The sequence below is a fragment of the Mesocricetus auratus genome, unplaced genomic scaffold, assembly GCF_017639785.1.
Source record: "Mesocricetus auratus isolate SY011 unplaced genomic scaffold, BCM_Maur_2.0 Super-Scaffold_100004, whole genome shotgun sequence".
Taxonomy (NCBI): domain Eukaryota; kingdom Metazoa; phylum Chordata; class Mammalia; order Rodentia; family Cricetidae; genus Mesocricetus; species Mesocricetus auratus.
This window is the reverse complement of record NW_024429189.1, coordinates 86,905,904-86,921,247: the sequence shown is the minus strand read 5'-3', so window position 1 is coordinate 86,921,247 and position 15,344 is coordinate 86,905,904. Positions and strand designations below refer to the sequence as shown.

At 46.9% G+C, this 15,344-nt stretch overlaps 1 protein-coding gene across 3 annotated transcripts in view; it reads left to right on the top strand.

Moving 5' to 3' along the window:
- Vps39 (VPS39 subunit of HOPS complex) overlaps positions 1-14,145 on the top strand; it is a 41,741-nt gene extending 27,596 nt beyond the window's left edge. For all 3 annotated transcript variants that reach the window (XM_005064700.4, XM_005064699.4, XM_013121835.3), the window contains 14 exons: positions 2,518-2,660; positions 5,132-5,275; positions 5,664-5,805; positions 5,923-6,009; positions 6,454-6,527; positions 6,810-6,908; positions 7,421-7,538; positions 7,961-8,089; positions 9,141-9,243; positions 9,446-9,491; positions 10,412-10,561; positions 10,679-10,813; positions 11,208-11,299; positions 12,505-14,145. In XM_005064700.4, the coding sequence (XP_005064757.1) occupies positions 2,518-2,660; positions 5,132-5,275; positions 5,664-5,805; positions 5,923-6,009; positions 6,454-6,527; positions 6,810-6,908; positions 7,421-7,538; positions 7,961-8,089; positions 9,141-9,243; positions 9,446-9,491; positions 10,412-10,561; positions 10,679-10,813; positions 11,208-11,299; positions 12,505-12,580 (1,538 nt within the window). In that variant the 3' untranslated portion in view covers positions 12,581-14,145. The remainder of the gene's footprint in view (positions 1-2,517; positions 2,661-5,131; positions 5,276-5,663; positions 5,806-5,922; positions 6,010-6,453; positions 6,528-6,809; positions 6,909-7,420; positions 7,539-7,960; positions 8,090-9,140; positions 9,244-9,445; positions 9,492-10,411; positions 10,562-10,678; positions 10,814-11,207; positions 11,300-12,504) is intronic.
- Positions 14,146-15,344: the final 1,199 nt, after the last annotated feature.

Below are 15,344 nucleotides of genomic sequence, written 5' to 3'. Positions count from 1 at the left end.
CTAAGCAAACCTTAGTGTTGACAGTGCCAGCTCTGCCCTCAGTCTTGGGCTTCTAGGGTAATACAGCATATCACAGGTACACATAGTCCTTTTATGAGAAGAACTCAGTTAAACATTGGGGGTGGGGTGTAATAAAGTTCTCAGAGCTGAGAGATGAAGTGGGGCCCGACATGGTGCTTGACATTTGTGTCACCTCAGCACCCAGGAAGTTCAGACAGTAGGACAGTACAAAGCCACAACCAAGCAAGAGTAAGAAAGAAGAGGCATGAAGAGAAAATGAATGTCAAGGGAAGCATGGAGTCATGGAGCTCCCTTCCTGTGTCCAGTGACCTGTGGGTCCAGTGTGCCATTTGGTGGTGTGTGGTAGACCGTGCCAGAAAGATACCCTGGAGCTAAATTTCAAAGACTGCTGAGGGCTACAAGGGAGCTTGGAGTTTGATAGGCCTTAGGTGGCATTGCAAGGCTTTTTGACTTTTCAGTGCTTGAATTGAAACCTGGGACTTGAACATGCTAGAGTTCCACCCTTGAGCTGCTCTCCTAGCCTCTCACCACAAGGCGCTCAGTAGACTGTAGGTGTGGATGTAGGCACAGGAGGTGGGTGAAGGTAGTGTGTGCACTTCCTGTTCTCTATAGTGTCCCCCTCCCCAAGGGTGTGTGTTGGTGGGGCTCCCGTGTTGCCAGCTGCTCCTCGTTACCCATTTTTGTCAGATTGCTGATCCTGAGGAACAGGGTCTGAGATGGTCCAGATACTGTAACATGCGTTAAGTAGGCTCGGAGCCTCAAGGGAAGATCTGCCTTCCGGTTGGCTTGCCAAGGTCTCATGTCCATTGCAAGGGAGGTGGCCTTCCTTTGCCCAACTCTGATATTTTTCTAAGGGGAAATAAAGTATAAGTTGTTGGTACAGAAGTTTTAAGAATGGGAAGAAGAGCTTTTAAGAAATTTTGATCTGAGTTTGTTACTCATTTTGTCCCTTCTTCGTAACAGATGTTTTCGACACTTATACATTTTTAACAGAATTGTGATCATAATGTCATATACTTCCTGTGTATGCTTCATAATTACGGTGTACATGATGTCATAACACTCTTACCAGCTAAAATAAAATGCTTTATTCTGCTGTTGAAGGACGGATGCATTATTTCCAAAATTGCAGTTGTAAATAATATGCCTCTTTCACACACTGTGGCTATATATACTAAATTCTAAAGGGTAAAAAAGACCTTTTTGATGTTGGATTTTTTAATTGTGATTTTTAATATATTTCATTACATTAAATTTTTAATCACTTTAAAAATTACTCTGGGGGGGGCTGGAGAGATGGTTCAGCAGTTAAGAGCACTGGTTGTTCTTCCAGGGGACCTGGGTTCAATTCCCAGCACCCACATGGCAGCTCACAACTGCCTATAACTCTATTTCCAGGGGGCTTCCACACCTTTACACAGACATACATGCAGGCAAAATACTAGTGCACATAAAATAAAAACAAATCAGTTTTTTTGTAATTCCTGTGTGTGTGTGTGTGTGTGTGTGTGTGTGTGTGTGTGTGTGTGTGTGTGTGTGTGTGTGTGTGTGTGTGTGTGTGTGCTGGGCCACAAACCAGCTTCCACATCACAGAGATTTCTTAGTTTTAAGTGTTTGGCCTAGTAGACTTGTTTCTGGCTATCTGTTTTAACTTGATTTGACCAGTTCTCTTTATCTGCCTTTTGCCTTGGGGCTTATTGCCTTCTTCTGTGTGTCTTACTTTCACTGCTTCTATGTCTGGCTTGCTTGTTAGTGTCTGACTGGCTTCTTGCCTTGGGCATGTCCCTTGTCTCCTCCTCTCGTTCTTCTATTCTCTCAAGTCTAGATTTCTCCTCAGATTTATTTTCTTTGCCTGGCAGCCCTACCTGTCCTTTCTCCTGCCTAGCTATTGGCTGTTTAGCCTTTTATTAGCCCAATCAGGTGCCTTAGTTAGGCAAGATGAAACAGATGGCAATACATCTTTACGTAATTAAACACATCCTTATATTGTTAAAACAAATACAGCATAAACAAAAGTAACATACCTTTATACAGTTAAAGTAATATTCTACAGCATAAACAAATGTGACACATCTTTGCTTAGTTAAATATTCTACAAGTTGGTCTTTTCACTTAAATATCAGTTTTTTTCCATTGCAAGTTTTGAAAAGTCTGCTTCTTTTAGAGAGTTGTTAAGTAGTTCTAATTCTGTGTCTGTGAGTCATGCTGTTTTGTGACATTTTGTTGAAATTTACATAAGTGTTCAGATCATAACTAGGAGGCTTACCCTTGGTTGAGGGGGTAATCCAGGCATGCTATGTATGTCTATAGTTGTAGCACTTGTGAGGCAGAAGCAGGAGGATTACCACAAATCTGAGGTCAGCCTAATTTATGCAATAAAGTTGTGACCAGTCAGGGTTATATAGACCCTGTCTCATAAGCAATAGACCGTGGATCTGGGGCTTACTTTCCTATCATACAGTCATGTTGTATTTTGTGCACTTGCATTTCTTACAGATCCCACCCATGTGATGGGCTTGTACCCTGACCTGCTCCCCACGGACTACAGGAAGCAGCTGCAGTACCCCAACCCACTGCCCACACTCTCTGGTGCCGAATTGGAGAAGGCTCACTTAGCTCTCATTGACTACCTGACACAGGTAGGCCTAATACACAGGTGTGGGAGCCTCTGCCTCAGAGTCCCATCCCTGCTTCTCTGTAGCAATGATAGGACTGCAAGAGGTCCATAAGTGAATACTGTGGAAGTCAGAGAGTGCCATCTGCTGCTGACTCCAACCTAATAATACCAGTGAGTGCAGCAGCATCTTGCCTGTGAACCTGTAACGGTGCACACGCCTTTGGGCGTGGCTTCAGGCAGATGGAAGCAGAAAGAAGAAAGCTGAGGTGTGGTCTCTCTTGCGGTTTCTTTCTCTTGGGTCAGCAGATCCGATCGGAAGGGCAGAGAAATGCTCCCGTGGTTCTTTATTATTATCTGTGTAAGTGTTCCCCAATAAACACCCATTTGCCATTTATCTTGGGTCAAGTGAAATCATTACACCTTTGCCTTCAGTTGGCGCCCAACCTAATAGTACCAGTGAGCCTTTTTATTTTTGCCTTTTAAGTACTTTTACGAATTCTTTGAGAATTACATACAATGTATTTTGATCATATTCACCCTTAATTTCTCCCAAACCTCCTCAAGAAAAACCCATCATCTCCAATTTGTGCTGTCTGCATACTACATAGGTGTGGGGCCATCCTCTGGTGCCATGCCCTTAAAGTCTTTAATTGACACTCACTCCCCTAGAAGCCAACAGCTCTCCATAGCTCCTTGGTTAAGGGTGAGAGCTGTTTTGTTTTAAATCAAATCCTCGTATCAGGAAACATATTCATAATAAGTTATTATCTGACCTAAAAGGGGTAAATTTTAATTATTATGACTTTTTCATGCAGTATATAATTGAGTGTGGTGGGGGGAAATGCCTGTAATTTGAGAAACATAGAAAATACAAGCCACGGGGGCATAGTGGAGCAGGCCTTTAATCCCAGCACTCGGGAGGCAGAGGCAGACGGATCTCTGAGTTTGAGGCCAGCCTGGCCTACAGAGCAAGTTCCAGGACAGCCACAGCTACATACTGAAACTCTGCCTCTAAAACAAAGTATAAGCCAGAAACATAACACCCATAGGTCTCCCTAAGAGAAGTAACCAACACTTGGGCATTGTTTGTTTAGTTTCTTATGTGTATTCATGAACTAGCTTCTCCCTGTTTAAGAGTTTTACTTTTGTTTTTATGATTATGGCTGTTCTGTTGACTGTGTGTCTGTATAACAGATGCATTCCTGGTGTTAGCAGAGGACAGAAGAGGGCATTGGGTGCCCTGGAACCAGAGTTACAAACAGTTGTGTGCTCCCATGTGTGTGCTGGGATTGAACCCAGGTTCTTTGATGAAGAACCTGTGCTCTTAGCCACTGTGCCATTTCTCCAACCCATTTTATTGTTATTATTTATTAAATGAAATCAAATGTATTTCCTGTTTTATAGTTTACAGCTTAAAATTTAGCTATATATTGGGAAAGTCCTTCTTTGTCAATAATTATTCTTCTGTAACATACATTTATGGTTTAATTTTTAAAATCAGCACTACAACTTAGCTCTCCCCAAAGCTCAGTGTTTTTGAAATAGGATCTCATGTAGCCCAGGCTGAACTTGAACTCCCTATGTAGCTAAGATGATCTTAAGTTCTAATCCTCCTGCCTTCGTTTCCCAAGTGCTGGGACTACAGGTGTACGCCATTAAACCCAGTTTCTGTGATGCTGGGGGTTTCTGCATGGGAAACAAGAACACACCAACTGAATTGTATCCCAGCCCTCTTCAAGCTTCTTAACTCACATTTTGTCACAAATTGTTCCTGTTTGTTTCCTTGTAGGCATTTGTGTCAGAGGCTTTATAGATGAGCCCTGGACCAAGTAAAGACAGTTCCTAGGATACAGTGTTTCCAGAAGCTCATGTCCTTTGGCTTCTGCCATCTCAGCTTTAGGAAGCGGAGCACACTTTTCCCTGGTCCCCATGACTTTGGGGATGCATGGAATTAAGCAGCACCAGTGTTTTGCCAAACAAGACCATGGGCTTTGGCAGATTCAAAGAAGTACAAAGTAGATGACTACATTATCTAAAGATTGTTTTTATTCATTTATTTATGTTGAAATGTGGTCTCACTAGATTGCCTAAGTTAAGCTTGAATTCATGATCTTGAATTCTCTGAGTAGCTGTGATCACAGGCATGTGCCTCCATACTCAGCTGGATGAGGTTTTAGAACAGGCAAAAGCTAATCTTAGAAACAATTGGGGTTAGAGTGTAGCTCTTTGGTGGAGCACTTGCCTGGCATATGCAAGGCCTGAGGTTGGATCCCTAGCACTGCAGAAACAAAGCAGGAGTACATCACCATTATCACTGGGTCTGTGGCAATGTGACAGTCATGTCTTTGACCTTTGGCAAAGCAAGAATGCTGTTGTGAGACCCTGGGTGATAGGCAAGAGCTGATTTGGAGGCATTCAGAGTTAACTCAGTAGCTTGGGTGATGAAGGAAGATCTAGTCCTGGGTTTTGACTCCATGTTTTTGCCATTTCCAGAAACGGAGTCAGTTGGTAAAGAAGCTGAATGACTCGGATCATCAGTCCAGCACCTCCCCACTCATGGAAGGCACTCCCACCATCAAGTCCAAGAAGAAGTTACTACAGATCATCGACACCACTCTGCTCAAGTGCTACCTTCATGTGAGTTGTGTCAGGATGCCAGTCCCCTCACTCTCAAACTCTGGGGATGTTGCAGGGCTCTCTGTAGGAGATAAGGCAAGATATTCATTTGGGAGGTTCCTTTGTAGTAAAATTGAAGTTACTGCCACAGTCTCAACAGGGGCAGTTATAACTCAAGGAAAGTCACCACTTTGCTTCCCCCAGAACATTGAGACGTGTGCTGAAGGGTATAGAAATGACCTAAAGGCCGCCACTTGTCATTCTGTAACAAGGACCATTTGCTTTCCTATGCTTGTTGTGTGGGACCTTTGAGCCTGGAGCAGGCCTGAGCTAGCAAAGGGTGGGGCTTCCAGGAGGGAGCTTCTGCTGCTGCCCCACGTGATCCTGTGTCAGCCTCATCTCCCCCCAGACAAATGTGGCCCTGGTGGCTCCTTTGCTACGCCTGGAGAACAACCACTGTCACATTGAGGAAAGTGAGCATGTGCTAAAGAAGGCTCACAAGTACAGTGAACTCATCATCCTGTACGAGAAGAAGGGGCTTCATGAGAAAGGTGACTCACAGGTCCTTCCGGAGCCTGGGGGCAGGGGACGCTTGCTATAGTGGCAGCATCCGATGAACCTCACACGAGGAAGAGGCTCATGTGTTTGTTCTTGGGCTTTGTGGCCAGCTCTGCAGGTGCTAGTGGACCAGTCCAAGAAAGCAAACTCACCTCTGAAAGGCCACGAGAGGACGGTGCAGTATCTGCAGCACTTGGGTGAGCCCTGTTATGGTGGTGGTTTTTGAGACGGAGCCTCTCTGTGTAGACCAGGCTAGTCTCAGACTTACAGAGGTTCACCTGCCTCTGCCTCCCGAGTGCTAGGATCAGATGTGTGTGGTACCACATCCAGCCCTGAGCCCCACTTTTAAGAGCTGTGGAGGTGGCTCCTATTTGTGTGGGCCTTGTCTCCCTCTACTCTTGAGTCTGCTCAGTCCCTTCCATTGTATTCCATCGGTTCTGTTCTTCTGCCTGGCATCAATAATTCAACCATGAAGCCCTTTAGTATGTGGGCAGGCCATGAGGAACAAGCAGGTCTGAATGGCTGGTGCTTGTGTCTGTCTTGTCCACAAATGAATCTATACCTACACACCTACCCTTCCAATCTTATTGGACAGGCCTGACTTTTGTCTACTGCTAACAAACCTTACTTTTCCTTTGAAGGCACAGAAAACCTACATTTGATTTTTTCCTACTCGGTTTGGGTGTTGAGAGACTTCCCAGAAGATGGCCTGAAGGTAGGTCATAGGCCTTGGACTTGATCCAGATTGTATTTGGTGAAAGAGCCACAGATACAGGAGGAGGCTGAACTGCCCATTCCTTTGGAGTCATAGGGTGGCATGGACATGTGAGACCAGACTGTATATAAGTAAAAGGAACCTTGTCCTAAGACCATTAGGTGCCAGCTTAGCCTGCCGTCTATCAGCCAGCTACTGGTCCCTTGTCCACCCTTCCCCTCCAAGAGTCTGCACTTACAAGCACAGAGGTTCTGCTTGTAGAATACAGGTTTGTTCTGACAGATATTCACCGAAGACCTCCCGGAGGTGGAGTCTCTGCCACGAGATCGAGTGCTCAACTTCTTAATAGAGAATTTCAAGGGTCTGGCCATTCCTTACCTGGTAAAGTACAGTTTTTTTGTTTTTGGTTTTTTTTCCCCCCCAAAGACCTTAACCCTAGTATCTAGGGTCACTTATGCAGTTCAGATTCCGGGTAGGGTGGGGTCACATGGGTCTTGGTGGGACTGCAAAGATGGTTATTTCAGCTTCCTCTGAAGAAAGCAACCCTAGGAACCAAGCTAGGAACACCGCCCATAATGAAAGCTTCTCAATCTAATAGAGAACCGAGGGAACCAAGAATGATGGTGTTTAATCCTAGCACTTGGGAGGCAGAGGCAGGCAGATCTCTGTGAGCTCAAGGCCAGCCTGGTCTACAAAGTGAGTTTCAGTTTAGATTGAAAATTGAAGAAACCCTCCCTGACCTCACTGGGTTTGTTGTGGTTTTGGAAGAGCTGCCTCTTGGTAATCTTTGCAACTTAGTTAGGGAACAAGTGGTATGGGACCTGAGAGGGAGACCGGGAGATGAGCTCACAGCATGGAGGGTACCAACGAGAATGACCTTCATTCCACCTCAGGAGCATGTCATCCACGTGTGGGAGGAGACGGGCTCACGGTTCCACAACTGTCTGATCCAGCTGTACTGTGAGAAAGTACAGAGTCTGATGAAAGACTACCTTCTGTCCCTGCCCACAGGTATCCATGCCCATCCAAAGCAGGTGGCCCCGACACCGGTGCCTGTGTGTAGTGTTGGGAAACAGGCCCTGCTGTTCTCTGTGGGTGGGAGGACCTTTAGGGGAGTCTGAGACACTGAGTGGTCTGGGTCTGGGTATCTCTGGGAGTCCTCCCAGGTAGGACAGAAGGACAGATCTGTCTGTAAGATGACAGCTGTGTTGCCAAGAGACCTATTGACCATCATGGTTCTCTGCTCACAGACTTCCTTAATGTCACACTGGTGTTTTAAGGCCAGAGCAACCACGGAGTACAAGAACCATTGGGAAACCTCCTTGAGGCCCTTCCTTGATCACAGGGTGACATCACTGAGCCCGTTGCCCTCATTTGACCCCACGTTATTGCTTAGCAGCCTCCTTTCATGTGGCGCTTGGTTTCCCTTAAAGGCAAAAGTCCCGTCCCTGCTGGAGAGGAAATGGGCGAGCTGGGAGAATACCGACAGAAACTGCTCATGTTCTTGGAGATTTCCAGCTACTATGACCCAGGCCGGCTCATCTGTGATTTTCCCTTTGATGGTGAGTGTCAAGTGTATGCCTTCATCACCATTCTCCAGGCCTCAAAGGTGGGTGTGTGAGGAGGGCCCAGGCGTCCAGGCCAGTGCTCCCGTTCCTCCACATCACTTTTTTGCTGAGGCTGAGAGTAAACTCTGGGTGTGAACAATGTGCTAATTTGTAGATTGTCATCTGTTGCTTTAGAAGGAGTTCTTGTTGGAACTCATTGTTGAGTACTTCTTGTAGCCTGGTGTGACTCATCAAGAAAAAGATAACCCTGTCTGGCATCAGCCCTGTGAACACCAACACCAAGTCTTTGCCTCCCCTTCACTGGAGTTCCCAGTCCGTGTAAAGTTGGCTGTTTAGTGAGTGCCCTTACTCAGTTTATGAGTAATTGTTAAAAAGTTGAGATATGGCCAGGCGTGGTGGGGCACACCTTTAATCCCAGCACTCAGGAGACAGAGGCAGACAGATCTCTGTGAGTTTGAGGCCATCCTGGTCTGCATAGTGAATTCCAGGACAGCCAAGGCTACATGAGACCCTATCTACAAAAAAAAAAAAAAAAAGATGAGGGTGGGTACAATACCTCCTAAATTAGCTTCCTTCTTCTTTAAAAACATCTTTTAATAGTTTTCTCCCTTTCCAAAAAAGGTAATAGTATTTTTAGTATTTTGGTGCTTGGGATTGACCCCTTTCATGTGTTAAGCTTGTACTCTACCTCTGAGCTGGAACCCATCCCTTTCTTTGGTTTGGATTTTTATGTTTTTGGAGGATTGGTTTGACATTTAAAAAAAAAAAAACTCCATTTATTATTCTTTATATTTTTATTCCATTTGCCTATTTGTGCATGTATGCCATCGTACATATCTAGAGGTCAAAGGACACCTTGTACAAGGCCTAGGGATTGGACTCAACTCATCAGATTTGGCAGCAGGTGCTGTTACCCACTGAGCCATCTTGCCATTCTCCACTTATATTTGTATTGCCCCAGTATATCTTCCTGGAGTTGCTCAGTCCCTAATCTTGTGCATGTGTAACGACAGTGGCAGCTACTTGGAGTCCTTTCCCCTCCTAGGCCTCTTAGAAGAAAGAGCTCTCCTGTTGGGACGAATGGGGAAGCACGAACAAGCCCTCTTCATCTATGTCCACATCTTGAAGGACACAAAGATGGCTAAGGAGTAAGTCAGCGCTGCTCTCCCACATCCGCAGGAGTCTCAAGGCAAGCCCTCCCAGGAGTGAGCAGCCAGGAAGGCCACCCCACGCCCAGCTGCAGAGGGACCATCACCTCCCCTGCTGGCCCTCTCCCGTTACCATTGGCAGCAACATAGACGCCTTGCGTGTAGTCTCTCTTGCCTGCCCTCACCACTTCCTCCCTTGCAGGTACTGCCACAAACACTACGACCAAAACAAAGAAGGCAACAAAGATGTAAGTAGCAGCTGTGACCAAGGGAGCATGTGCACTTCCTGTCACTCTAGCAGACCCCACCCCATCCAGTGTGGCCACAAGTGGCACTTGTATCAATCACTGAGACACAATATGTCAGTGCACTAAATGATTGTTAGCATATGTTTACTGGGGAAGATCGGTTGCCACCCACCTGATTAGTAATAGCACCCTGTCCCTCTCAAGAACTCTGATTCATGTATTAAATTAATGTGGATTGGCCCATCTCGGAGGAAGGGTCTGATTATGCATCAGTTTGTCAGTACCACAAGACATTTGTGATTTGGTGTGACTGGGAGTGGGGCGGGAATCTGGGGGTAGAGGTCAGAGATGCTGCTAAATGACGCACAGGATAGAAGTATCTGTCAAGAGTGCCAGGACGCGGGCTGGAGAGATGACTCAGGGGTTAAGAGCACTGAATGCTCTCCCAGAGGACCTGCGTTTGATTCCCAGCACCCACCTGGCAGCTCACAACTGTCTGTAGTTCCAGTTCCATGGCAAAGTAAATACCAATGCACATAAAAAATAAAAATTAATTAAAAAAAGAAAGAGTGATAGGATGGAGTGCCCCTGTGCCACTAGAACCAGTCAGAAACATGGCCAGGCTGTCAGCCTTCAAAGCATAAGAAAATGAAGAATCATCAGGTTATTTGGCAGTGTTAACTTTCTGGGAATGATATAACGTTAAATAAATACAAGGCATTCAGGGAAAAAGCAATAATTGGCATCCTCATTTGGCTCTTTGACTTTGCCAAAAATTAAGGGGAAGGTGATGAATCTGGAGTACTCCATGCCAGTGGTTGCTATCCACCAGCCCTCTCTAATCATCAGGGAGGCTCAGGGCTGGGGGTTCTAGGAGGGTTGCTGCTAGCCTGACATACATGTTTGTATCTATGAAACAGGTATATTTGTCCCTGCTTCGGATGTACCTGTCACCCCCCAGCATCCACTGCCTGGGGCCAATCAAACTGGAGCTGCTGGAGCCACAGGCCAACCTCCAGGCTGCCCTGCAGGTCCTGGAGCTGCACTACAGCAAATTAGATACCACCAAGGTCAGGGGCCTGCAGATGGAGCAGGAGTGAGAAGAGGGTCGGGGAAGGGGGTAGGCACAAGCTTTTGGTCTCACTCCTGAGCTCCCTAACCCATCTCTATCCGGTCACTGCCCCTAGGCGATCAACCTTCTACCGGCAAACACTCAGATCAATGACATACGCATCTTTTTAGAAAAGGTCTTGGAAGAAAATGCACAAAAGAAACGATTCAATCAAGTGCTCAAGAACCTTCTCCATGCCGAGTTCCTGAGAGTATGGGCCTTCCACACTTTTGGGGGGTCTTTGGGGTTTGGTTGGTTGGTTGGTTAGTTGGTTGGTTGGTTGGTTGAGACAGGGTTTCTCTGTGTAACTGTACTGGGTACCCTGAAACTCACTCTGTAGACCAGGCTGTCCTTGAATTCACAGAGATCTACCTGTCTCTGTCTCCCTAGTTCTGGAATTAAAGACCTGCACCACCATGCTCGGTGGGCTTTGGGTTTTAATTGAGACACTTTTCACATAATTGTCATCAAGGAAGCACATAGCTCAGGTGATCTGGCAGTCAGAATGGCGTTTAGTGGAATCTTTGTAAGCTGAAGACACAAACAATGCCAGCTTCTACTTCTGTTTCTACACCTGGACGTGGAACTTGTCCAATTTCTCCCAGGTTCAGGAAGAGCGGATTTTACACCAGCAGGTGAAGTGCATCATCACCGAGGAGAAAGTGTGCATGGTGTGCAAGAAGAAGATTGGGAACAGGTGAGCCCCTTCCCGAGCAGCATCTGGAGGCAGATGGGGTTCGAGAGAGAGAGAGAGAGAGAGAGAGAGAGAGAGAGAGGGAGGGAGGGAGGGAGGGAGGGAGGGAGGGAGGGAGGGAGGGAGGGAGGAGAGAGAGAGAGAGAGAGAGAGAGAGAGAGAGAGAGAGAGAGAGAGAGAACGAACTACCAAGGGAATAGTCATACCCACAATCAAGATTGGTCTTCCCACATCGGTTAACAAAATCAAGATAATTCCCCCTCAGGAATGTCAGATGCCAGGTGATCCTAGATTCTGTCACATGGACAGCACTGACCTCACACCCACCATGGACAGAAGCTGTCTTGTGTCATTGAGTTCTTGAGCTTTGAGAGAGCAACTCATATCATCTGTTGGGGAGACTCTTTGATAGTTTAAAGACCTGACATGGCACAGAGATGTTGAACTCTGGCTCAGAAAGCTCTATTCCTCGGACAGCTAAAATGAACAGGAGCCAGAGAGTCAGTAGGAGTTTAGGAGACATACAGAAAGTCTTCTTGAGACATGGGCTGGCTGGATAGCTCAGGCTAATTTGGAACTCAACCCTCCTGCCTCAGCCACACCCCAGTGCTTGTACCACCATGCCAGGTAGACAGGATGAGCCACCCAAGGGAGAAAACCTGCTGTCTCATGACTCGAGCAGCCTCCTGAGTCATTGTACTCTACAACAATCATTACTCTGTGTTAAGACATGCTGGAGGGGGAAAAAAAAAAAAAAGACATGCCGGAGAGTCAGCCCCCTGGCCTGGAAGGGGCAGGAGTTGCCTCTTACTCTGCTAGAACTCTTTCTTTGCAGAGGCCTGCCTTGCTGTCATTCATTACAACTAGCCTGAAACATGTTCCACTGAACGTCATCCCCCAGAATCGAGCTTTTTGTTTGCACATTTATTTACCTGGCTTGTTGTTTGTTTGGTTGGTTGGTTGATAGCACTACTGAGGGTCACACTACCACTGACCCAAACCCTCAACCCTGAACTGATAGAATAACAAAAATGTTTCCATGAACTTAAATGTTGTATGGTTCATGCTCTGGCTGTTTGGAAAAGTGGTACCACAGCATTCCAGAGATATGGGAGTAGACTGTTCTTTGGAGTCTGGGTGGCTGCTGGGGATAGTACTGTTGGAGAAGACTGTTCTGTCACTCACCTCAAAGCTATTCTTCCACACAGTGCATTTGCAAGATACCCAAATGGAGTGGTTGTGCACTACTTCTGTTCCAAAGAGGTCAACTCAGCCGACACCTGAGCTGAGCATCCTAAGGACTCAGCAGTGGACAGCTTGGCTTTCCCAGAGAGTTGAAGGAGCAGCCACATTAGGAACCAGGGACCTTTACCACCAAGTCTCCCTCATTTGGACATTGCTGGCTGCCATGCTCCCTGGAACATCTCTGAATTAACTGGACTTGTGACCTGGCATTGCTGGCTTTTTCCTAGAAAAAGATTAGTTATATCTTACACTGTTATGTTGCAGACAATCCCAGGAATTTAACCCCTGCTTGGACAGGAGGAAATGCACCGTCTTGCCTTTGTATACCAGTCACCTGGACAAGGAGATTTCATCTCAAGTGTTTGTACCCATGGGGTTGTTGATTGAGAGTTTTCTATTATGATAACTACACAGCTTCATAAGACCCCTACCCCACCCCCACCCCCAGCATGGCAGCCCATGGGACCCTGGTACTAGAGCTCTCCAGCCCCACTGACCAAACAGGCTCACTGTCTATATACTGCTGGTGGTTTCTCCAAGGAGCTGTGCCCTATGTCCTCTTATGTCCTCTCTGTGCTTATCCCTTTAGTTTCCAGTCTCCTTTTCTTCACTATTTATTTTGCCCCTTAATTTCTTCCCTTGCTACACCACCCATGCTCTCCCACTCTGTAGACTGAAGGGGAGAGAGTAACTAATATTTAAATGAGGTAAAATGGGAAGCCGCAGTCTGGGTTTCCAGGAGTGCACTGCTAAGCGGTTATCAGGTACGTTGTATGAAGGTTCTCAGAGCTGAGCTTTTCTACTAAGGTGCATGGGGAGCACAAGTCTGCAGGCGCAGGCTTTGGTACCTCCCTGGCCAGCACTGCACAGGGTCTGTGGTCTCCTGGGCAGGATCTCTGTAGTAGTGCCTGCTCCAGCCACTCACCAGCTGCTTGGACAGGTTGCTGAGTCTTTGTGGGTGAGCCTTTGTGGGTGAGCTCTTTGTGGGTGAGCCTTTGTGGGTGAGCTCTTTGTGGGTGAGCTCTTTGTGCTTGGAGCACCTTCCTCTTTCCTAGCCACTTTCTGTCCTGTTGCTTTTCCTGGCCATCGTTGGTTGTTCCCTGGCCTTCTTTTTTTTTTTTTTTTTTTTTTTTTGGAGGATTGCTCTAGGATAAGGTGGTAATGTGGGTCTCCACTGCACACAGGGAACAAAAGACCAGAAACTGACAGTAGTGAGATATGTGTTTGTGAGGCATTGAGGAATGGCAAACAGTGATGCAGGAGGAAGCTGGATGTCTACTGTGTCTGTTGAGCCTGTCTGGGAGCCCGCAAGAGGTGTGTGGGACCTTCTGACATTGGAGGCTATGGGCACAAGGCACACACATGCACAGACATATATGCAGGCAAAACACCCATACACGTAAGATTAAAAAAAAAAGAGCAGTGTTGCCCACGATCCCATCTGCACCTTCCTCATGAGCAGCCCTAGGGTACCAGGCCTCTCCCCCCCAGGACAGGAACTTGCCCCATCATATGAGCCCTGCCTCTTGCCTGGTGAGCTTATAGCATCCTTTCTCGCCGACTGTATTTGAAGCAGTAGAATAAAGCCTGTGTTTTTCCCTGGATGGTTTGCATACTTAATTCTGTTTTCTCAAACTCCATGGAGGGCTAGGGCGGGGAGCAGGAGTAGCTCCAGCCTGATGGTGGTGGAAGGCTACTCCTCAATAAACACAAGCAAGAAACCAAGTCTCCTCGAGCCTCCTCCCCTTCCGAAGACTTTCATGAAAATGATAACAAAGGGGTAGCAATTTAGCTGAGAAGAGAGAAGGGTAGGACAGTAACTAGGAAAAGGAAATCAGAGCAACACTCCTTTTTCACGATGTGTGGCCAGCAGGAGTGACTGTGGGTGGATGGCTGACACCGAACGCACAGACTTTCTCGGCCATTACACCAGGAACCCCCGAGTTCTATGTAATCTAAGACGCCAAACACAGCATTGCTTTGAGCCTCTTCTGGAGTCTCACTATGGCCAGAAGGGGCCTGTGAGGATCAGCAGGAGTGAGGGACTCTGTTTTAAAAGTAAAGTTTGCCCAGCTCTCAAATGACAACTTGGTCCCTCTGCAATGTCCCCTTCTTGACCTGTCTGTCTGGCCATCCTGCAGATCCTCTGCCAGTGAAAACCACCCAGAACTTTGAGCTGAGGTGTGACTGTTGAGACATGGGGGAATGTGGTGTAAGCCAGAAAGCACAACCAGCTGGTACTGTTCCCCTCCTCATCAGGGCCCAGGGCTTTGAGTGTGGATCTGAAAGACCCCCAGAGTGGGGAGACCCTCACTCAAGTCTCGGGATAAGCCGACACCCCAATAATTCAAGAGAGACCTTCTTGATGCAAGCACACGAGGTTTATTCGGGGAACCAGTGCACTGGGGCCGAGCTCATAGCCCTCCCAGGGGCAGAGGAGTTCGACCCCTAGTAGCTGCAGTCGGGGGGGGGGGGGTTTAAAAGGGGAAATCCGAATGGGGGAGTTAGGCAAACATCATAAAGGATGGGAAAGTTAAATGATATCTTATGTCTTAACAGGAAGGTTATCTCAAGCAAGCATTCTTTGGGCATTGTACAGTTAAACATTGATCGGGAATGTGGTGAGCTAGTTCCTGGATCAGAGAGTGTTATCTTTTAAGTTTATCTTGAGTTCTCCGGTTTCTCAGGAGAGGGCAGAAAGACAATTTACTCTGTGATGGGCTAGTCGCTAGGGGTCTAAAAATGTTGAGTTGGGATCTCTCAGATCCAGGAGTGTTTACACTATCCACAGGATCTGCAAGGG